We start from the raw sequence: 22,359 nt of genomic DNA on the forward strand, positions 1-22,359 counted from the left end.
ATCTTAGAAACATGTTTGGGTACCACAGAGTAGAACCCTATTCTGTTTGCAGGGAGGTGCTGGATTACCCTCATGGTCTTTACATCCCTTTTTTTAGGGGACTGCTGGTATTTTGTTGGTTACCCTGTAATTTGGCCCTAGAGCAGGCTGGCTTTCGGAATGCTGGGCAGCATCATAGGTGAGAGGCTCTCCCAAAAAACCACCTGCACAGGCTGGCATAGATGCCCTATTTTCCCAATTTCCCATCATCCAAATCTAGAGACAAAGTAAGAGGACAACCTGATAGGAGCTTGAACTACAGATTTTGGTAAATTACTTAAACTTGTGTGTTTTGCCAGGGTAAATAACCCTTGCTAAGATCCCATCCATGCCCTGCATACAGGCAATCACTGTGTGGCCTCCATCACTGGCACCAGCCAAATTCAGGTAAATGTGCTGGATGTGGTATCTCCTAAACTGAATAAATGGCAGGAGCTTCAGCCAACCTATGGGTCTTTAGCACAGAAACCTCACTCACAGAAACCACTCTGCCATCAGCTCTTCCCCAAGCCTCTGCCACCTCCACCCCCTCTCTGCACTGCTCACAAATTCTTCGCTCACCCCAGGGCTCTGCAGCACTGCCAGATCCCTCCTCTCCTGCCAGGGACTTATTTGTTTGTAATTGAAGAAACCAGATGGTGTTTTACCAGGTTAACAACCCCTGAAAGGGCAGGGGTTAGAATTAATGAGCTTTAATTAGGAGAGTAACAGGTCAGATCATGTTGAGTTGCACTTCAATGCAATAAATTACTTAGGAGCAATAGATTCTTTATTTGCTGGCATGTTTATAAACTCACAGCCCACACTCATGCTGTTGAGACAAATAAATGCTGAGGGTAAAATACAGCTTGAGGTTTTACAAGCAGTGTGAGATGTTGCAAGGTACAAGGTAATGCAGGCTGAAGCTTCAAGGGAGCTCTCTGATTTCTTATGAGGAATCAAGGTTTTTATTCAGACCCTGAATATCCAAAGGAAGTTGCTGTGATGAGTTATTTATTTTAATTCCTTTCTGCTAGTGATTTATTTCCCAGCAGAATGCATCTCTCAAGCAGCATCTCCTTAGCAAGATGAGTGGTGACCTTCTGCCTCCACTTCCACCCAAAAGTCTCTCAGCTCCTCCTAAAGTGTCAGAATACATGCAGGGGGAATGACCAGAATTCATTCCTCATCTACAGAGTTTAATGCTCTGCTGCACTTGATGGAGATCTCGTGGTTCCAGGAGAATTTATCTGCCAATTACTTCTCAAAAAATAATGAAGGGTCACGCAGTCCTTGGCAGCTAAGAGCAGAAAAGGGAGTGGAGAATCAGGTTTTAATTGAATCTCAAGTATGCTGAACAAATATTTCAGAACTTTCAATTAGCTGTTGGCCTGAGGCTGAAATTGAATTAAGAAAATAATGCTTTTAGGGTGTCTCCATCTGGGGAGAGACACAGAAAGGGGAACAGTGAAGATAGGAAATGTGATGAGGAGGTGGAAAACATCCTGCTGGGGACACTTCAGAATTTGGCTGCTCCTTGTGTTTGCAGAGACCAAGGCTGTCAAACAGCACAGCCCATGCCTGAGAAGTGCCTTAGGTCAGGGTGCAGGTGGGTTTCCAAGCTCTGGCAGTAAATCCTCTTCCCACATCCAGCTCCCTGCACTCACAGCTTCAGGGTGCAGGGCTGGAGGACACAGGACAGCCCATCCCATGTCCTGTGAGAAGATGCTGCCTGTGCTCAAGGTCCCAGGAGGGCACCAGCAGCCACCCAGGGATCCCCTTCCCCTGCTCCACCTTACCCTGGTCCTTACTGCTCTGGTTTGTCTGTACATGCTTTTATCAATGGCTTCCTCTGAGCTGCTAAGGAAAAACCTCTCCTAAGGAGGGAAAAATAGTCTGTACTATAAAAAATATTGTTACAAGCAAATCCTCACATTAGCAAAAACTCCTCCATTTTCTTCAGGAAGTAAATCACAAATCTCTGTGCAAAGCTTTCTTAACAATAATAAATATGAACTCTGTTCCTAAATTCACATTATACAATATACACAAAACAGTACAAAAATGAATCCTTAAATTCCAAATGCATTATGTTTAAAATAATTGCAAAAACACAATGTTCTCTTCCCTCATCCTATATCTAAATAGCAAGGGACAAAATAAATATCTACATTTTAAATCTAATATCTATAGTCTATATCTAAATATCTAAATAAATAGGGGCAACATAGATGGTTTAATAACATGCAATATAATAATCATACATGCAAAATCTCCCTACAAGCAAAAAAACCCTGGTCCTGGACAGTTCCAACACACTGAGGGAATTTGAGGTCTTGTGCTGACTCACCCAGTGAAGCGATTTCCTGTAGATGCAGAATGGTTAATTAACATCTTGTGCCCTTGAAAATGCCATGCACATATTTTCCTGAATGGATGCAAAATTCTAGGCTCTTTTAACACTATAGTTTGGTGAAAGCCAGTGTTGACTAGTGAGGCTGTTCAAGTAATACTTCACAGTCACTTGAGGTTTATTGGTGGCAGACACTTGTTTTATTTGGCAAGAGCCCTAGGGTTTGGCTCATTTGCAAGCTTTTTGATTTTACTCATAGTCCAGATAGTCTCTTGCAAGTCTGGGGCAAGTGTCCTTGGGCTGGTTTCCTGGATGCTGCAGGGTATGAATATCTACTTTGCTTACAAGATGACAGCAGCAATAAATATTTGTGTCATTAATCACAAAACACTTAATGGACTTCACAAGTTCTTCCCAGGAAATAAAAGAATTTCTTCACTTGCCATTGCAATGCACCTGTAGCTGGGGCAGAGAGAACACTTCTCTGTGGTAATGACTATGCCACGCTGGGGCTTACAGGACAAGAAACAACCAGAGGAATTAGGACAGGAAAGATAATGTTATCCAAAAGAAACTCAGACCACAACGTTGGAAGTACTTCTGTTACATTAAGGAATGCTTATTATTAGTTTGTTCATTATTAGTTTGTTCATTGTCCAAATCCATCTGGTCTGGACCTTGGTTTCTGTGCTATCAGCACTGCAGTGTTTCCAGAAACATGACAGGAGGCTCATGACACCCAACTTTGGTTATTCCTAATGCAGGAGTCTCCTCCAGAGAGTCCCTTTACAGCCAATGGCCTCATACCTTGGGAGGCACTGATCTCCGCTGTAGGGATGTGTACTCCTCACAGAAGAGCATTGAGATGAGAGGAGACACATGAAAGTGCCTAATTGTTCCCATTAACTTCAGAAGGACTCCAGAGGAGCAGCTTCCATAGGGTGTCAGTTTGGGTAGGAGAGGCTCACTCTTACAAAGTGTATTTTTTCCTTGAATGCCCTTCTGTTCCTGGGATTCCTTTCTGTGCTTTGGCCCAGCTCAGCACTTGCCCCTAACACAAAATGGGGTGGCACTGCTATATTTAACAATAGATACTTTAGAGATGCTAAATATTGACACGTGCCTAATGCTTCACCAAACAAGGATAAATGAGCACTAAGGAAAAGCAAATTAATTTGCTTATAACAATATGTTTTGTTAAATGCCCTGAAGAAATATTGAATGAAGCTTGCCACAATGCCAAAGCAATTCCTCTTGGCACTCTCCCAGCACAGTATGCACAGCCACACAGCTCCCACTGCCTGCATTGTTTCAGGCTCACAGGATTTGTTTATTCTTCTTTGCAGGTGCAGGGAGCCTGCTCAGATCCTCCTGCTCAGTGAGGTTGTGCTCAGAGCTGTCGTGAGAACAATCCTTCACAGCACTGTAGTACACCGGGGTGGCGCAGGGGGCAGGGTGCTCTGCACTCTTCTCCTGGCACTTGTACAACTTCCTGAAGGCAGCCCTGAACTTCTGTGACATGAGGTTGTAGATGATGGGGTTGATGGCGCTGTTCAGGTAGATGCACAGGCGGCAGAAGAGGAGGAACCAGGTGTTGAGGTACGGAGGGTCCACGAAGGAGTTCACCACCACCAGCGTGCGGTACGGCAGCCACAGCACGGCAAAGAGGGCCACCACCACTGCCAGCATCTTGGTCACCTTGGTGGGGGACATCAAAAAGAGAAACAGCCAGATGGGGCTAAATCTCCTGCAGAACTTTGCCTCCAGCAGAACTTTCCCCACAGCAAAACTTTCCCACCTGGAGCACTGCTGCAGACAGCTAGTTTCTCTCTCTAAGCATTTAAAAGAAACACCCAAGCCACAGGGTTATTTTTCACTTTTTTTTTTCTCCATTTTAATCAGGGAATAATCTTGCATAAATAAAACCAGAAATTATAGGTTTTCATCTACCATTGAAGAGCCTCTAAATCTCTTTAGAGAAAGTATTCACCATCCTGGAAGCGGGCCAGGATAACTATAGGAATGTCTGTACCAGAAAGCAAATTTGAAAATTGTACATAACAGTAAATGAATGGGGAGAATACTTCTCTAAAGGTGGGGACCTTGGTTTTAGGGGTGCCATGGGATACACTTCATCTCCATCCTTAGGGTTTCCTGGTTTCCTACACCACCCATATGGCTCCAGGGAATAGGCTCCTGGTACAGAGCAACCCTGGAAGCAGAGGAGACTGTTATGAATCTTATATTACTTGTGCTGATATAGGGTTAGTTAGCTGCTTACCATGGGTTACTTTAATTTTCAGCACGCTAGTGGAGTACTACATAGTCATATTGGGAGCAAAAAGAAACTGAGAACTCAGAAGTGAGCAATAACTGCCCTCAGCTCAGCATAAACTTGTTTAGGAAATTGGGGTTTTTCTGAAACACCAGTCATCCTAGTAATTTCAACAGCTGTTTCTTGACAATCTGCTAAGTGACAATCTTCCTCAAACAAATTACTTACAAAATACACACATTCCAAAGAAGAAAATATGACTAAACACTGATGCCACATGCAAATCTAGGCAGTGGTGTTTCAAACGTCAGAAGGGAAGTTGTGCAATAATCTAGTTATTAGTATGAAAATAAGCACTGGGATCACATTTAGAGTCTCTCAGTTTTTTTTGGAGTGCTTTTTTACTTCATCAAAAGAAACCGTGCCTTTCTGTTATGCCGTGAGTAGAAACCGGGAGTCACTGTTTGTGACAACAAAACTTCTTCTAGAAGAGAGGAACTGTTACCAAGCTGTGGCTGAAATAGAAGGGTTTGCTGTGTGTGGATAAATGGAAATGTGAGGACATTTCCAAAAATAAGCTCTCACAGTGATACAGTGAGTGCTGAGGCTGTTGCTAAGACTGAAGCTTGTTTTCTGCCACTGTGTTTTGCCTTTTGGGAAAGATATGAGAGAAGGTACAAGTGGTGTCTCTCAAAGCTCAGTCCAGGGAGCCACAGATGCTTCTCCCCAGCCAGTATCCTCCCTCCTTGCTCCTGCTCCATCATTCGGAGTTGTACATCCTTTTTTTAGGAATCCCACTCCCTCTAGTGGTCCCTCTCCGGGAGGAGAAATACGGACTTGGAGGTGTTCGTTGAAGTGATAAATACAAACACCTTGTGTTGTCCTGCTCAGGATTCAGGTACTTTTGAAGCCCCAGTGAGAGAACAACATCTTCATATCCCAAAAATAGTGCAGTTTCGGAGCACAGCCACAGAAAATCTGTCTCAGCCATCCAGGCAGGGGAGAAAATGGGCACCTTTGAGAGAGCCCCTTTAGGACCTTTTGCCGGGAACTCTGGGCACGGGGTCTGGAAGAGCCAGTTCCCCTAAAAAGAGAGGCCAGAGCAGGAATGCTGATGTGAGTGCCTGTCCTCTGTTCAGAGGCACCTCCAGAGCTACACACACACCAGCTGGAAATCCTGGAAAACTGCTTTACAGTTTAAAAACTTAGTGATATCTTTATCCCTTGTGATAGCAGCACTGCAATGTCAGGCCACTCAGGGGAAGTCTTTGCATGCTAGGATATTTTGGGAGGTAATGAGAATCTCCAGTAAACTCCTGGTGTAACAGTGAAGAGAGCACAAGATGTTTCCAGGAGCTGGAACGCCTCAGCAGCCACTTGTCCTAATGGTGCTGGATCACACTGTGCTCCTCCATGGCACAGCACTGCAGGGGGAGCAGCACAGCCCCTCCAGCAGCTGCTCTGGAAGGAGAAATCCATCAACCAGTCAAGAGCCCTCGCTGCCAAACACCCTGCCCGAGGCTCCTGCAGCAGCCAGTGGTCATGGGAGAGCAGGCAAATGCTTTAGAAGTCAGAACTTGCTTTAAACCTTTCAGAAAAAAAGGAAGGAAAATCTGGACTGGAAAGACTTAGAAGTTCATGAAGAAACACACGTTCTCTGAGCTGTTTGCTTCCTCTCTGTGACCCTGATTCATCTCTCCTGGGAATGGAGGTTCCTCTGCAAGGCAGGCAACAAGCTACTGAGCTGGAAACAGGACAGGCTGAAGTCTACTTTGGGCTATCTGCAAATCACAACAGAACTAGTGATTTCAAGGACTCGAGCCAAACTCCCAGATTCAACCCTTTCCTTTAAAAGGAAAGCTGAATGGGCCCTAGCTATTCAGAATGGGACTGTCCCATGTTTGACCTGTCCAAAGGGATGGGACACGAGGCAGAGATCGTCCATGTGAACAGAGCAGTGAGGACAGAAGGAGGTGGGAGGAGAAGGACGTGGGGAGAAGCAAGCAGCTGAGAGACACAGGAATCACCAAAATGCAAGCACACCATTGTGACACCGAGGTGACTCACCTAGCTGGCTGCAGCCAGGGCTGGGCTCCAAGGCAAGACAGTTCTCCCTTCTCTTTGCTCCTTTAAATCTGAGTTCACATGCACAGGACACTGTCTGAGAGGTGACCCAGCCCTCTCCTCCTCAGGGAGGCAATCAGTAATTGAGTAGCCAGCACAAGTGCTTGCACTCCTGCCTCTCCATCTGAAGCCCTGTCCTGCTCTACCAAGCCCAACCAAAGCAGGAGGCGCCCATCCATGCTACCAGACCCCAGCAGGGCTTGAGGGGCTCCTTAGCAGCAAACCAACCCTCCCCACTTCCTCCAGCAAGGCAAACAAAGCACTGTGGCACCTCTCTCCCTGCCAGAACACCCCTCAAAGCCCCGAGCCCGGCACACCCAGCCCCTACCTGCCTGCGGGAGCTCAGGGCGCCCCTGGTGCCCCGGCCGGAGAGCCGGAGGGAGCTGCCCATGTGCACGGAGCCCAGGAAGGAGTGCTGCTGCTGCGGGGTGCCGGGCAGGGGGCTCACGAACAGGATGCGGGCAATGAGGCCATACAGGACAGTGGCCAGCCCCAGCGGGATGACATAGAAGACGGCAAAATCCAAGAAGTAAATGGGCATGTAAAGGTTTCTGGAGACCCGGTAGCCGCAGATGACCTGCGCCCCGTCCGAGAAGGTGACCTGGGTGGTGTCCACCAGGAAGAACCACATGAGGCAATAGAGGGAGGTGAAGAGCCACAGCGAGGCGATGATGCGGCGGGCGCGGGACACGGTGCACAGGAGCTGCGCCTTGATGGCGTGGCAGATGGCGATGTACCGCTCCACCGTGAAGGCGGCGATGGACCACGCCGAGATGTTGATGCCCAGGTACTGCAGGTAGGTGATGCAGAGGCAGCCGGCGTAGCCGTACACCCAAGAAGCCACCACTTCGGAGATGTTGGGCAGCCCGGCCGCCAGCAGCACGATGAGGTCGGCCACGGCCAGGCTCACCAGGTAGCAGTTGGTGGGGGTCACCATGTGCTTGGTGCGCAGCACCACCAGCACCACCATGGCGTTGCCCGCGATGCCCACGCCGCAGATGAGCAGCACCAGCAGGATGGTGACCACCTGCAGCTCCAGGGGCTGCCGGGGCATCCTGCCCAGGCTCTGGTTGCCGCTGGCCGAGCCGTTCTCCATCGTGCCCGCATCCATCGGTAGAGCCCCGCTCACCCTGCGGCGGCAGCGGGGACCGGGGCTGCCCCGAGCCCCCTCCCCGCATTCCCGCCCACCCCGGCTCCTCCCTCCTCCTTTTTTTTTTCCACGATTCACCCCAGGTCTTGCAGCCTCCCTGCTCCTTGCATCCTCCTCCCCTGCAAACTCTCCTCCCGGAGGGGCAGGGAGCGGCTCCCGGGACCCTCTAGCCGGGCCTGTCCGGACTCGCCAGGCTCCCGGGGCTCTCCGGCGCTCCCCTTGGCCGCCGGGACCCCCGGGAAGCAGCAGCCCTCCCCCAGGACAGCCCGCAGCCCCCCAGGGCCACCTCGGTGGCCGGACCCCGCATCGCCTCCAGCCGGCATCCCCCGGCTGAGCCCGCCGGGTCCCAGCGCGCCCGGAGCCGGAGCGGGAGGAGGAGGAGGAGGAGGAGTAGAGGAGCCCGGGCAGGGGATGGGAGCGCAGGTGAGAGATCCCAGGGTGGGGTGGAGCACAGGCTGAAAGCAGCCCAGCACTGAGTGGGACCCCGGAGTGTGGGTGTCTTTGTCCCCAGCCGAGGCTTCGCTGTCCCCCAGTGTGACAGTGTTCGCAGGGGTCCCAGGATGAGGGAAGAGACGAGGATCTGACCCCATGTTTCAGAAGGCTTGATTTATTATTTTATGATATATATTACATTAAAAGTATACTAAAAGAATAGAAGAAAGGATTTCATCAGAAGGCTAGCAAGGAATAGAAAAAGAAAGGAATGATAACAAAAGCTTGTGTCTCGGACAGAGTCTGAGCTAGCTGACTGTGATTGGCCATTAATTACAAACAACTCTATGAGACCAATCACAGATGCACCTGTTGCATTCCACAGCAGCAGATAATCATTGTTTACATTTTGTTCTTAAAGCATCTCAGCTTCTCAGGAGAAAAAATCCTAAGGAAAGGATTTTTTCAGAAAATGTGTTCTGTGACACCCCAGGGCAAGTGGAGCTGAGGGTGAGGAATCCTTTATTTCTCATCCTCAGGAGGATGGGAGCAGAGATGCCAGTGAGATCCACAGCCTTTCCCATTTGCCTGGGGCTGGAGCAGAGGAGTGGCACCCCTGAACATGGGGCAGTGACCTCCTCGTGCTGTCTTTCCTGTAGCCATCCCTGTCCCATGTCGCCATGATATTTTCTGAAAAATGCCTTTGCCAGGGTTTTACTCCTGAGAAGCCGAGAGGCCTCAGGAACAAAATGTAAACAATAATTATCTGCTGCTGTGGAATGCAACAGGTGCATCTGTGATTGGTCTCATGCAGTTGTTTCTAATTAATGGCCAATCACAGTCAGCTGTTTCAGACTCTCTGGTCAGTCACAAGATTTTATCATTCCATTCTATTCCTTGCTAGCCTTCTGATGAAATCCTTTCTTCTATTCTTTTAGTATAGTTATAATATATCATTTTCTTTTAATATAATATACATCATAAAATAATAAATCAGCCTTCTGAAACATGGAGTCAAGATTCTCATCTCTTTCCTCATCCTGGGACCCCTGTGAACACCACCACAGTCCCAAACAAGCACAGTGTCACCTCTGAGGGAGAAGACTTAACCAGTCTGGACTGGGAGATTCCTTCCAGCAATGAGCCTGGGGTATCAGGTATCTCCCTGGTGGTCAGGCTGGGAGATCCAGTGTCTCCCTGGTGGTCAGCAGGAAACACAATTTGCTGCCAGCTCCATGCTCGCTCCTGACATCTCTGCAATCTGTCAGAAAATGCACTTTCTAATTGAAAGAGCAATTGTGCTAAGGGGCCCCTAACCCGTGGAGTGAAGGAAAGGACAAGGGGAGAACTCTCTCTTTTATTAGATTAGATATCAATTAAAGGCAGAAGTGTGCTGTTAATCCCAGACACTGAGGCACATATCCAAAGTGTGAAGGATCATTCTGATGCTGAGGGATTCAAGTCCAGCATTTCACAGGCAAATTTTTAAACCTGGGCTGCACAAACCCGGGGGGATAAAATGCCTTTTGCCTCAGCCCAAGGAGCAGCTCTCTGTCCCCAGGCTTTCACTTGCTGTGGCAAATAGCATTTTCCCCTTTGCTTTGGGAAACTTTATGGTGCCCTTTGGCAGACAATAATCCATGTAGGCTTTTACTTCTTCCCATGATATTTCCTTCACCTATGGGTCAGTTTTAAAGGACAATTATTCTCTTCTCTTTCCATGTGGTTTCCTTAGGGCTCCACTGGCAGCCTGCACCAGGTCCTCTGTGTCCCAGCAGCCTCACACCCTCTGTGGCCCCAGGTTTGGGGGGCATGGCAGCTCCTGTCCCTCACTGCCCTTCCGTGGGAAGGACTGGCAGTGTGGGCACGAGTGTTTGCTCACATAAGCCAAGGGCTTGTCTATTTTGGTGCTCAGACACAATTACAGCACTTCATCCCACTGCTGCTGTCTCACAGTAATGCTGCACATCCTCAGGATGGGGACTGTGTCACAGAACTGTGTGTGGAGGAGGAGGAGGAGGGACAAATCTGGCTCAAATGTCCTGAGAGGGGGGTTGGGGTTCATTTGCTTCCTCAAACCCATTCCAGGAATTGGCTTTGTGGGATCAGGAAACAAAATTACAACAGACTCCTACAAGTAGTGGAAAAAGCTTTGTTTTGGTTCAGACCTGGAACACAGTGCAGCATAATTGCAGGTAATTATTTCCCTGGCTGCTTTGCTCTGTGGCACAGACAGTCCAGCAGTTATTAGTGCAGATAACAGCAGCATTAGAGCACCCACTGCAGCAGCTCCTCCTGCCTGTGCCTGAGCTGCTCTGTGTCCATCCCCAGGCTGGGGCTGGGCTGGGGGAATGTGTGTCTGCCCCGTGCACTCACTGGGGGATTCTGTGTCAAAATTGTGAGGTTTGCTCTGATGTCTGGTTAATATTCCCCTTACAGACTCCTTCAGTAACTGTGATGTTCAGGATGTGACTGAGGTGTGTATTTAAGAGGCTACCCAGCTTCACACTTGCAAAAATATTTTCTTCCAGGTTGACTTAAATGTAAATGTTTTGATGGCCAAAGACATTGATTTTTTTAACTAAAATTCCATGTTTTGTTCTTTTAGCACACATCAGCATTTCCTTCTCTGCTGGCATCACCTGGCACTGCCATCTATGAATACTTGCCATCACCCACTCTCTGAACATCAGCAAAGAGAAATTTTAATTTTCCTGAGGTCTCTAAATGGGAATGGCCATGTTCCTGGGTGCTGGCAGGGCTGGTTTTGGAAAGGGGTGTCTGTGACTATGTAAACAGGGGTTTTTGGATAAGGGAAGAGATGAGGATCTGACTCCATGTTTCAGAAGGCTTGATTTATTATTTTATGATATATATTACATTAAAACTATACTAAAAGAATAGAAAAAAGTATTTCATCAGAAGGCTAGCTAAGAATAGAATAGCAAAGAATGATAACATTCTGTCTCAGACTCTCTGCCCGAGCCAGCTGACTGTGATTGGCCATTAATTAGAAACATCCAACATGGACCAATCACAGATGCAACTGTTGCATTCCACAGCAGCAGATAACCATTGTTTACATTTTGTTCTTGAGGTCTCTCAGCTTCTCAGGAGGAAAAATCCTAAAGAAAGGATGGTGTCTGTGCAGCTCCATGGCCAGGTGAGCAGCACTGTGCCCAGGCTGGGGGCTCAGGCAGTTCAGCACTGCCTTCAGGATGTCCATGAAGTTTTCTTGCAGCTCATCCCTCTCACACAGCCGCACTGGGCAGCTCCCTTAGTCCTATGAACAGAAAAAACTCTGAGGTTTCGTATATTAAACAAACAGAGCTAAAAGAAAGTGATCCTCCTACCTAAATCTGCGAAAAACTTCTTTCTGTTCCCTTGGGCTTCATTGCTACAAATATTAAATCCATAAAACTTCTGCTGCTAGAGCCGGGGCACAGAGGTGGCAGTGTCCACGTGGTGCCAGTGAACGTGGAGAAGTGCAATTACAGAAACCACAAGTGATTTTGAAACCCTGGTGACAGGGTTTAGGCAATGGCCAAATTTTGAGTTGTGAGTGGCGGTGGGGAAGTGATTCCCACTTGTGCACTCCTGCAGCTCAGCAGGGAGCAGGAGGGTGCTGGTGGCTCTGCTGAGCAGCCTGAGGGCTGACAGGTGCCAATGGAGATGCGGAATGGGCCAGTCTGACAGAAGCAGCATGGATTGTTCAGTCAGAAAGACAAAGGACAGAGAAGTTCTGTCAAAATCACCTTCACTGTTTCAGAGTCACAGGCAATGAGTAAATTGCTTTGGGGCTTTCTGGGTTATTGCCCTCAGAGATCAAGCAAAAAAGGCAGCTGTCAGGAATTAAACAGATGCAAAATTGATCTGGGTTTGTGCTTAATGATCACAAAAATGTGAAAAAAAAAAAATCCCAAACCCTGGTGGTTTTCTACTGGTTTCTGTGAACAGCCCTAGAGGGAGCAGATCACAGACCTGGTGGCATCACATCCATGCCAGCAATGTGGAAGGGAACAGCTTTATGGAAAATGCTGAAGACTGAAGGAATGGAAAACAATAAAGAGGAAGGCAGTGATGTGGATGAAACCATTCCAGGTTTAAAGATGAGAATTTCCTCAGGCTCTCCTCTCAGGTCCCAGCACAGGCAGGGGTTGCCTGATGGACCTGGTGGTGCCAGGAGCTCCAACCTCTCATTGTAACATGGAGCCTGGGGAAGAGCTGTCCCAGGGAAAGGATGCTTCCCCATGCTCATATGAGGACAGAGTTTGTTAATTCCAGGTTCAGGGAGCACAGGCAGCTCTGTGGGTCCTCTCAGGATCCTCTCTTCCCTGTCTCACTGGCAGTTTCCTCCTGGCTTCTGGGTACCTTCCTCTCTGGTTTGAACAATCTCTTTTAAAGATCTGTTGCTGTTCAATCTGTGGTGCACTGTGTCTTACAAATGCCTTCAAGACACAAAGGAACTGGTGATTTTTCTTCAGCTAATAACTGTAATTTGAGCTTTTAAAGAAAGTCAAGTGAGGCCATTTCACAAACAGGAAAATTATCCCTTCACCCTTCCCTTGCTTCCTTGCTGTGTTTGCAGCCTGAGACCTCAAGGAAAAAGCCTCTCACTGCCCCAGAGTTATCAAACAGATGAAAACAGATATTGCAAATGAGGGGCTTGGCCTGGGCCAGCCATTCACAAGCCTCTCATTTCTGAGTATGTCCCTACTAACATTTTGATAAGTGCATCCTTCAAACTCTGCTTGCTCCAGGTGGCTCCTGGAAGGACTGGGCACCCTGAATAGTAAAAAACAACCCAGAATAATAAATCTGTGGCAACATGCATTGGACTGGTTTGATAAGTCAATGAACTGAACCACTGAGCATTTATCCAGCTTTGCAGAGAATACCAGCATGGGAAAGGATGCTCTGTGCAGGTTTGAGTGTGTGTGGGGGGCACAGTGTATTTTATACAGCCAGTGAAAACAAACATTGTCATCCCAGGGGATCCCTCACCCTGTGTCACCAGCAGTGCTGCTCTGGGCTGGCTGTGGGAGTCTGGAGGTGCTCAGGAGAATGGGCCCAAAGTGTCCCTTCCCCTCCCACTGAGCCCAACACCCAGGGATGGCATCACCTGCACACCCCACGGCCCTGCAGGACCTGGGCATCAGCCACAGCAGCAGGGCACAGTTCACAACTCTTGCTGTCACCAATAAACTCTGTCACCTGCTCCAGTGTGCTCAATCCTCCAGGAAATCTGCCTGGATAAGCAAATGGAGAGAAGCAGCTGGAAGTGTTGGCTCTCAGGGCCGCACAAAGAAATGGAAGCACTGGCAGCTCCACTCTTTCTGGAGCCTTGATGTCTGTAAGAGGAAATTGTGGTTTGGGAAGCCAAAGCTGAGCCTTTGCCAGAATCAGCAAGGCTTGGAGGTATGCTGTGGAAATGACACATCTTCTGATGTGCTTTTGGGGCAGTGTCTGTGACACATCCCACCTCAATCCCCCATCCCAGCGTGCAGGGGAGGATGTGCCTGCAGCCAGGACAGAGACTGGCAGCTCCCAGAACACTCATCTGGGTGGATGAATGCTAGAGGGGCATCCTGGGGGGATAACAGCCACAATAATGCTGAGGGGAGATAAAAGCTCTTCGTGTGATATTACAAAGGAATAAAAACTCTGGCAGAACAATTAGACTGTAATTATGGGTTATTTCATATTCTGTGACATCTGAATGTCAACACCATAATTCTGTAACAACAAGTACTTGGTACAGCACATTCTGCACACCTGATGAAGTAGCTTTTTGCTTTTATTAATGTTCAGTAATATTTCCTTTTCTAAAATTTGGTGCACGGAAGTGTCTCTTCTCCAACGCAATTACAGTGCAAATAATAATAGATAGGATAAACAAAATAAAAATGGAGTTTGCTTAAAAATCACAAAATACTTCTGGAGAAAGGTTTTTTGTTTGCTTGCCTGTTTGCTGCGGTAGATGCAGATTTGTGGCTATGAATGAGATGTTTCCTAGAGTCTGTCTGAGCTGGATTATTTACACTTGCACCTCAGTATATTAAGGGCATTCATTCTTGACTTACAGCCAGCCATAAAAAGAACTTAGCATTTATTTTACCTAATATACATGACGAAATGGAGTCAGTTCACCTCCATTCCTACACTAAAATACACAACAAAATTCCAAGGGAATCAGGGGCTTCAGGGGCTTGAAAACAAAGGCAATGATGGCCCTGATGAGCAGGAGTGAGGGTGTGAGTGTAGAAGGGCTCTGAGGGATGAAAATCCCTCAGCAAATAACCAGACTTGTACATTGGTTCTACTTAATAAAAAATATGTGAATAAATTAACGTTTCCTGCTGGTTAATCTGCTCAGCGTTTCTCTCTTGCACCATCAAGCAAACCTTGGCAAGGCAGATCACCCCTCCAGTGGGCAATACAGCTTTATAATGGCAATGTTTTCTGTTTTGTCACACCTTTATCTGGCTGAAGAACAATGCCTCTCAGGAGGGCAGAGCAATTTCCAGCAGCTCTGCCTCCTGCCAGTTCCCCTGTCTGGGGAAAACATTAAATACAGCCCAATTCAGCACCAGGGACAACATGGCTGATGTCAAAAAGATAAGTCTTCCTGAGGAAAAACTCCTTTTCAAGTTGTTTTTGTTGGAAGACAGCATGCTGCTGGGATGGTTTGCTGTCTGAAGGCTTCTCTCCTCCCAGCTGTTTGAACCCCAGCTCCAGACAATTTCAGCTATTCAGTGGAAATCTTTTTGCTTTCACCCAAACCATAGAGCACAGGGCATTTTCTACAGAAACACCATGACAAAACCCCCAGCTGCTGTAGAGGCACAAAGATGCTTGGATTAACCATCAGAACAACAGGGCATTAAAAACCCTGGGGAGATGAATTCACCAGGGTTTTGTAAGATAGGTGCTTAAAAAAATATAATCCAAACATACTTGTTTCAAGTACCTCAGAAGATGAGAAAATTCAGTGCATCTGGCAGCAGCAACCACTTCATTTCTGTCATTTAACCTCATTGAGGTGCATTATGTCAAATAATTACCTTAATGAAGGCTTTAATGGAAGAAGGGAGGAAAATAATAGATATGCTTCGAAGAAATGAAGCTGTGAAGTTGTTTAGTTTTTAACCTGGCAGGGATTTATCTTCTCTCCTCTTCCTCCTACAGAGGTGTCCAATCTGCCTCTCTAGGAAAAATAACACATTTCAGATGCTGCCCAAGTGATGCATTTATTAATTCAGATACAATAACATATTTTCTGAGCTTGAAACAGCCCAACATTTAAAACCATGGAATCCAACCATTAACCCACTGCCAAGGGACCATTAATACATGTCCCCAATTCCACATCTTTGTGTCACTTCAATCCCTCCAGGGATGGTGACCCTACCACTGGTCTGGGCAGCCTGTGCCAGTGCTTGGTAAACCTTGAAGAATTTTTTTCCTAATATAAAATCTAAACCTCTCCTGACACAACTTGAGGCTGTTTCCTCTCATCCTATCACTTCTTACTTGGGAAAAGAGCTCAACACCCATTGACCTTTATTGACTGTTCTCATTCTCTTCTGAGGTCCTGCAGCTATTTTATCACTACTTTATTTTGAACAGCCATTTTGAAGAGATTTTGTACAACCCTCATGTGCTGATTTCCACCACCCATGCCCAGGGTGTGCCTCTCATGGTCATATTGATCTTGAATTTACTTCAGCAGGTTGGAATGACACTTTCTTTGGTGAATAAACTATGAAATCTATCTGGTCTACCCAGGCTTCTGTGCACAAAACCTGAAAGAAAAACTCATTGAAAATTAAATGTATCAAGTCAGACGACTTTCAATTTTTGTTGCCTGAAGGTATAACTTATGAAAGAAAGGAAGTATGTACTTTTTCCAGCACAGATGTGGTGGAGAAGGTAAATGAGCTCCTTCCTGACTCCAACTCCCATCTATTTCTCAGTTAGCCTTGCCTAGTGCTGCGGATATGCAACAGCTGATTCCAGACCTTCTTATAGACATTAAAATGGAAATGTAGCCCATTTTCCTCAAATTAATGCAAAAATATAACATTTCAACTTTTTTTTTTTTTCTATTTTAGGGTTGGGATTTTTTAAGGCTTTGTTGGGGTTTTTTTTAGTATTTTTTCCCAACCTCCGAACACTTCCCGAACTCTGGAAAACGACACGCGCGATCCCGCGGCCGAAGCCCGTGCTGTGGTACCAGCCACGCAGCCATCGCCCTGGCTTCCCCAGGCACCCTTGGCAGGGCTTTGCTCCCTGCTGTGCCTCCTGGCCAGTTTCCCGTAGAGGTGCAGCACCCGCTCGTCCTCGCGGCCCTGGAAGAAGGAGGCGGCGATGGCGCGGCACAGACGGCGCGCCAGGGGCTCCAGCAGCGCGGAGCCGTAGAGGATGCAGAAGAGCAGCCCCACAACCAGCAGCACTGAGGGGCTGGGGGGCCCGGGGGGGCTGATCCTGCACTGGGCAGAGCTGAAGATCAGCTGGTGGTGGTAGGTCTTGTCAAAGTCCCTGAGCAGCAAGGCCTCAGGAGGACGCCAGAAAAGTTTGTATAGAAAGGGGACGATTCTCATTTCAGCCTGAAAAAAGGAGAGTTTAAATGTAAATCCATTTTGGTATGAAGAAATGATTTGGAGTATGAAGAAACCAAAATCTACTGGTTACTACAAAAACATCTTAGGGGTGGAATCACTGTTATAGCACTAAGAGAAGGACACTGAAGGGTGTGATTGTTGCCCTGAATTTTTAAGATTTTCCAAGCCTTCTGATGTTTACATTCTTGTCACAAACTTTCTCACACACTTTCTGCAAATAAGTTATTGTTTTACATTCTTTTATAGAAGAAAAGAAATTTGATAGACTGTTACTTTGTCCAGTGTCATTGGAGAAGTGGCACTTTCATTCTCCAATCCTATGTCACTTTTAGAAATCTATAAATGTTAGAGTCACAAAATACACTTCCCTTTTTTTTCACAGCAGTGTGTGTGTGTGGTGTTGTTTTGTGTCCTGTAGTGACATGTGATCACTTCAGGCTGAGTAACAGTGCAAAGTGCAGGCACTGAGCACTGGGCAAGCTGAGAGCCAGCCCTATGTGTCATCTTCATCCACTGGAACAGACATCATAACATGTGTGAGATTTATGGTGAAAGACACCACACAGACCATGGCATTAGTGGCTAAATATCTGAATATTAGAGGCTTTTTCTAAGCCCTGACTCTTTTCCTGTAAATCCATCATAAGCAGGTATCAGCAGTAAGGATCCCGGGCTGGGGAAGGAGGCAGGCTGTGTGGCAGAAGAGGAAAGTTCAAACATCAAGCCAAAGAATATTGAGTTAGAAACTGGGAAGGTTTGTGGGAAGGACTGAAGAGGGCAAGGACAAAGCCAGCAAGCAGGGATTTCTACTGAAGAAACAGCCCATGCAATAGGATGAGGAGACATTCTCAGTGTTCATCAGCTGCCCCCTTCCTTCAGTTTCAGCAACAAGAGGTAAACAATGGTTATCTGCTGCTGTGGAATACATCAGGTTTTGTCTGTGATTGGGCCATCTTGAATGTTTACAATTAATGGCCAACCACAGACCAGATAGCTTGGACTCTCTGAGACACAGATCTTTGTTATTCATTCTTTTCTATTCTTAGCTTAGCCTCCTGAGGAAACCTTTCCTTCTTTTTCTTTTTAGTACAGTTACAATGTAATATATATATCATAAAATAATAAATCAAGCCTTCTGAACATGGAGTCAACATTCTCGTCTCTCCCTTCACCTGAAAACCTCTGTGACCACTGTCACATGGAGACACAAGGACATCTGGCTGCCTGGTCTAGCAGTGCCTTTGCAGCATGAGGCACTATTTGCTCCCCTCCAAGCTCCCAAGGGGCTGTAACTTGCAGAGTGTCTGCTGCTATTTGATGCACTGGGAGGAGCAGCTGAGGTTGTGCCACTGCCTCCTTCCCCAAAGCCTGTTGCTCATCCTGCTGGCTGCTGGGAAGGGAAGTCAGGATTGTGTAAATAAGAGTACAAAGGCTGCAATCCCCACCACCCCCTCCCTGAAGGGGCACGGGGTCCCCACACAGGGCAGGACACCCCAGGACTCACCTTGTATTTGATGCTGAGAGTGACAGGCACTGCAGGGAACTGCGCTGCCTTTCTCACCGCCGTGTCTGCCACGCTGAAGGCAAAGTGGTCCATGGCCACCAGCACCAGCATCAGCATCAGGGCCACGGTGACCAGCATGGCCTGCACGAGGCACAGCACCGCTTCCTCCCTGGTCAGCTTCAAGCCTGTTGGTCTGATGAGTTTTTTGGATGAGCCCACCAGGAGATGAGCTGCTCTTCTGTCCATGGCTAAACGTTCCAGCTTCTTGGTGATGTAAAAATTGTCAAAGCGGAGGTTGGTGAGATAATTTTTCAAATACCAGGTGGACTCAAAGCAGAGATAGAGCATGAGGAATCCAGCAGCCAGTCTGTTGGCTGCTCGTACTGAGTCTTTGACCAGTACCTCAACAGACAAGAACTCTCTGCTAATTTTCTCACCAGCAAGGTGCATTTTTTGGTAAATCAAGGAGCTGTTCTGCAACAATGAAAAGCGAACATGTCCATTCATAGGCTTATAAATGGGATGAGTGGCTTCTTGGACTGCATCTGCAAACTCCCAGGAAACTTTCTGCAGCAGGGCAGTTGAGTTCAGAAGGCTGTCAGAGGAGTTCTTGCAGATGCACTGGATGACCTGCAGTATGGTTTTAATGTTGCTTATGATGTTGGGTGTTATGTTCACCACCGCAATCATGATGCAGGTGGAGAAGAGAAGCTTCCGGCCCTGCTTGGTGCCTAAGGTGGGCATGATCATGGTGAAGACACAACGGGCAGGATGCACCAGAAAGAGAGTCAGGAGAAGCAGCAGGCTGAAGGAGATGGCTATGGCAATGGAGAGGTGCCAGGAGTACTCCAGGGAAGCAAACATCCAGTTGTAAAAGAGGCCCCCTATCACTGCTGTAATGCAGGAGCACTGCAGGAACAAGGTGCATAGCTCTCTGCTGTCTGCTGGAACAGGTTTGGAGTAAATCCCCCACAGCTCTGCCATAGTTCTGTGCACCTTTGGGAACAGAAATTCTTCACAGTAAACACAGGCTCTCATCCTGGAAAAACAAGTGCCTGTGTGTTAGCAGAGGAAGTTCATAAACACTGATTAGAGGCTTTATGAGATGATCATTTATGCGGTTTTATACTGTCCTCCTCTGGGTGCCTCTGGTCTCACCCTTCTCTACTTCCCTGCTAACTTCCCTGAGTACCTGGGGCTGAGATCTCCCCTGGAAGAAGTAGGACAGGGAAGTTCAAGGCATTTATTGAAAAATAAATACTAATTACAATGCAACTGTTCCTCTATTAATGCAAGCACAGGAAGACATTGTGTTATTCTATAAAAACCATAATAGAGTCATTCCGAGGGGTCACCTGATTGGCAGTGGTTAAGGCTTTAATGCTTATTTAGAGGATGCTGGAGGGAGAAAGAGGAGGCCACTGGCTTCTGTGGAAATTGTTAGACCAGCTCTGTATTTCAAAGGTTTGACATGGACAAGAGGCAGTTGAGTGGTGTTCTCCCTGCCTCTTAAGAGGAGGCCAAACACAAATCCACATGTTTAAGGGTGACAAACAAGAAAACAGTTTCACACTGAAGCTGCAGTGCCAGAAGAAGTCTCCAAGGACAAGAATTTGGCCACTACAGACAGGATGAAATGTCCCATAAAGCTATTCAAAAATCTAATGGAAACAAATATTTGGGAAAGAATATAATTTCTCAGGCCTCACATCTGGAGTGACTCTCCAGAAACCAGAAAACCTGGAGGGGAGAAGAGCCTGTCCTGAGGTTAAACCCAGCCAGGCAATCCCTGTCTCCCACTGCTGGACAGCAGCCTCAGCTATCCCTTGAGGGACAATTTTAGCCAGGAAAGGGGGTTTTCTGTGAAAAAGCCATACAATAGCTATCAAGACAGAGAGAAAGGGAGGGAATAAAGCTTTCTCTACATACCCAGTGGCAGTGAGGTGCCCCAGACTTGCCCAAGGACTCTCCATGTTCCAGTGCCTTGCTGCTCTGAGAGAGGATCCCAATGTGGCTGTGGGGAGAGGCAGGGTAGGAAACCAAGGCAGCACCAGAGAGCCAGGACTCAAAACCCAGGATGTTTTAAGGCAATTCAGATCAGCAATCCCTGAAGTGTGCAAAATCTGGTGAGTGAAGCCTGGGGAATAACAACAGCACTACAGAACAGTGCCAGGATGCACAGCACTGCAGCACTGCTCGGGCTTCACACTTTTTCTGGTCTCACCCTTATTGCAGAGAAGGCTTATTTTAATGACACATAGGTGAAAAAAAAAAAAGAAAAAGAGAAACAATGACACATGGGCTGACAAAGATGGAACAAGGATCCTGGAACCTGCGGTGTCATCATTCCATATGGGGAAATCAGATGACTACTCCTCCCACTGCCCACCAGCAAGCAGTGAGCAGGGCTGGCATCTCTCTCAGGGTGGAAGGGACCTTTTCCTCTTTCAGATATTCTATATCTATGCCCTATATGGGCACAAAAGGCATAGCAGGATCCAGCAACCCAGTTGGCAACTGCTCATCTGTTCTGACAGGCTGCTGCTCCCTGCTGAAACTGTATGTGGGGTTCACAAACGGCTTCATGGCTCATCTCACAGTCCTAGCAGAGGAAGTTTTAATCTTCAACCTTTCTGAATTCCTGATAGCCAGCAAATCCCCTACAGAGAAAACCCAGCCACAGTCAGGATTCCCAAACTGTTGAGAAGCTCCCAGATGTACAGGCCAGAGTCGCAGACATTTTTCATGGAAAATCCTTTCCTTAGGATTTTTCCTCCTGAGAATCTGAGAGGCCTCGGGAACAAAATGTAAACAATGATTATCTGCTGCTGTGGAATGCAACAGGTGCATCTGGGATTGGTCTCATAGAGTTGTTTGTAATTAATGGCCAATCACAGTCAGCTGGCTCGGGCTCTCTGTCCGAGCCACAAACTTTTGTTATCATTCTTTCTATTCTTAGCTTAGCTAGTTTTCTGATGAAACTTTTCCTTCTATTCCTTTAGTATAGTTTTAATGTAATATATGTCATAAAATAATAAATCAAGCCTTCTGAAACATGGAATCAGATCTCCCTCTCTTCCCTCAACATAAGACCGCTGTGAACACTGTCACAGGCCAGGATGTGCAGTCCCCAACTTGCCAGGCCCCAGGATGTGCCCAGCAGAGCTCCAGCCATCAAACCTGCTCACCTGGAGATGAGCAACTACCACAGTGTTTGCTCCTCATTTATGAGCTCATTTGTGAGCTCAGGAGCCTCCCCTGCCCCTTGGCCAGAGTCTCTCATGCTAAGCCACCATTTGTGGGCAGAGGTGACGCAGCTCCCCCAGCTGCCCCTGAGCCCATCCCCTGTGGGAGCTGCTGTCCCAATCAGGCCAGCTGGGACCCGCCAGGCCCCCGGGATGTTCTCATGCTCCCCTGGGTGGGAAAGGGCAAAGGGCCCAAGGTCAGCCCTGTCCCAGCCACCCTGGGGACAAAGCACGTGGGGCTCTGCCCTCCAGAGAAAGGTGGGACAGCAGCACCTTCCCCAGGGGACGTGGCTGGATCCCACGGCAGCGGCAGGAATCGGAGGGCAGGGAATGAGGAGCACAGCAGGCAGAGCAAACCTCTGCCCTTGTGCCCTCGCTGCTCCACTCCACAGCTCCACTTTACAGCTGAGGGTTTCATTTTTCCTGTGTGGCTGGTGGAGCAAAGCTTTCCTCCTGGTGCCCTGGAGCACAGGGGCCAGATGAGAAACTCTGCCTGGCTCCAGCCGGGCAGAGGCACCAGCCAGGCGGGCAGGAAAGAAAGTGCTGTTTGTTTGGAGCATCCATAGCAATTGCTTGCTCAGGCCATGAATTAGGTCTTTAATTCAATGTGCACACTAGAAGGGACTAACCCCAA

At 47.6% G+C, this 22,359-nt stretch overlaps 2 protein-coding genes across 3 annotated transcripts; both read right to left on the reverse strand.

The window, feature by feature from the left end:
* Nucleotides 1-786: 786 nt before the first annotated feature.
* LOC102070549 (thyrotropin-releasing hormone receptor) lies at nt 787-8,266 on the reverse strand. 2 transcript variants are annotated; one of them, XR_003381344.2, is made up of 3 exons: nt 7,099-7,971; nt 2,369-4,069; nt 787-1,318 (listed from the first exon to the last, which is right to left on the reverse strand). XR_003381344.2 is itself a non-coding variant. In XM_005491348.4 (2 exons), exons 1-2 carry the CDS (start codon nt 7,879-7,881, stop codon nt 3,689-3,691), a joined length of 1,164 nt encoding a protein of 387 aa, XP_005491405.3. In that variant the 5' UTR covers nt 7,882-8,266; the 3' UTR covers nt 787-3,688. The 2 variants fall into 2 exon arrangements, 1 of the variants encoding a protein (XP_005491405.3); XM_005491348.4 differs by having other exon boundaries at nt 787-4,069; nt 7,099-8,266.
* A 5,515-nt stretch (nt 8,267-13,781) lies between these two features.
* On the reverse strand, nt 13,782-21,644 carry OCSTAMP (osteoclast stimulatory transmembrane protein). Its single transcript, XM_014270055.3, has 3 exons — nt 20,410-21,644; nt 18,481-19,519; nt 13,782-16,961 (listed from the first exon to the last, which is right to left on the reverse strand). Exons 1-3 carry the CDS (start codon nt 20,451-20,453, stop codon nt 16,479-16,481), a joined length of 1,566 nt encoding a protein of 521 aa, XP_014125530.2. The 5' UTR covers nt 20,454-21,644; the 3' UTR covers nt 13,782-16,478.
* Between the last annotated feature and the right edge of the window lie 715 nt (nt 21,645-22,359).

The sequence above is a fragment of the Zonotrichia albicollis genome, chromosome 17 (assembly GCF_047830755.1).
Source record: "Zonotrichia albicollis isolate bZonAlb1 chromosome 17, bZonAlb1.hap1, whole genome shotgun sequence".
NCBI lineage: Eukaryota > Metazoa > Chordata > Aves > Passeriformes > Passerellidae > Zonotrichia > Zonotrichia albicollis.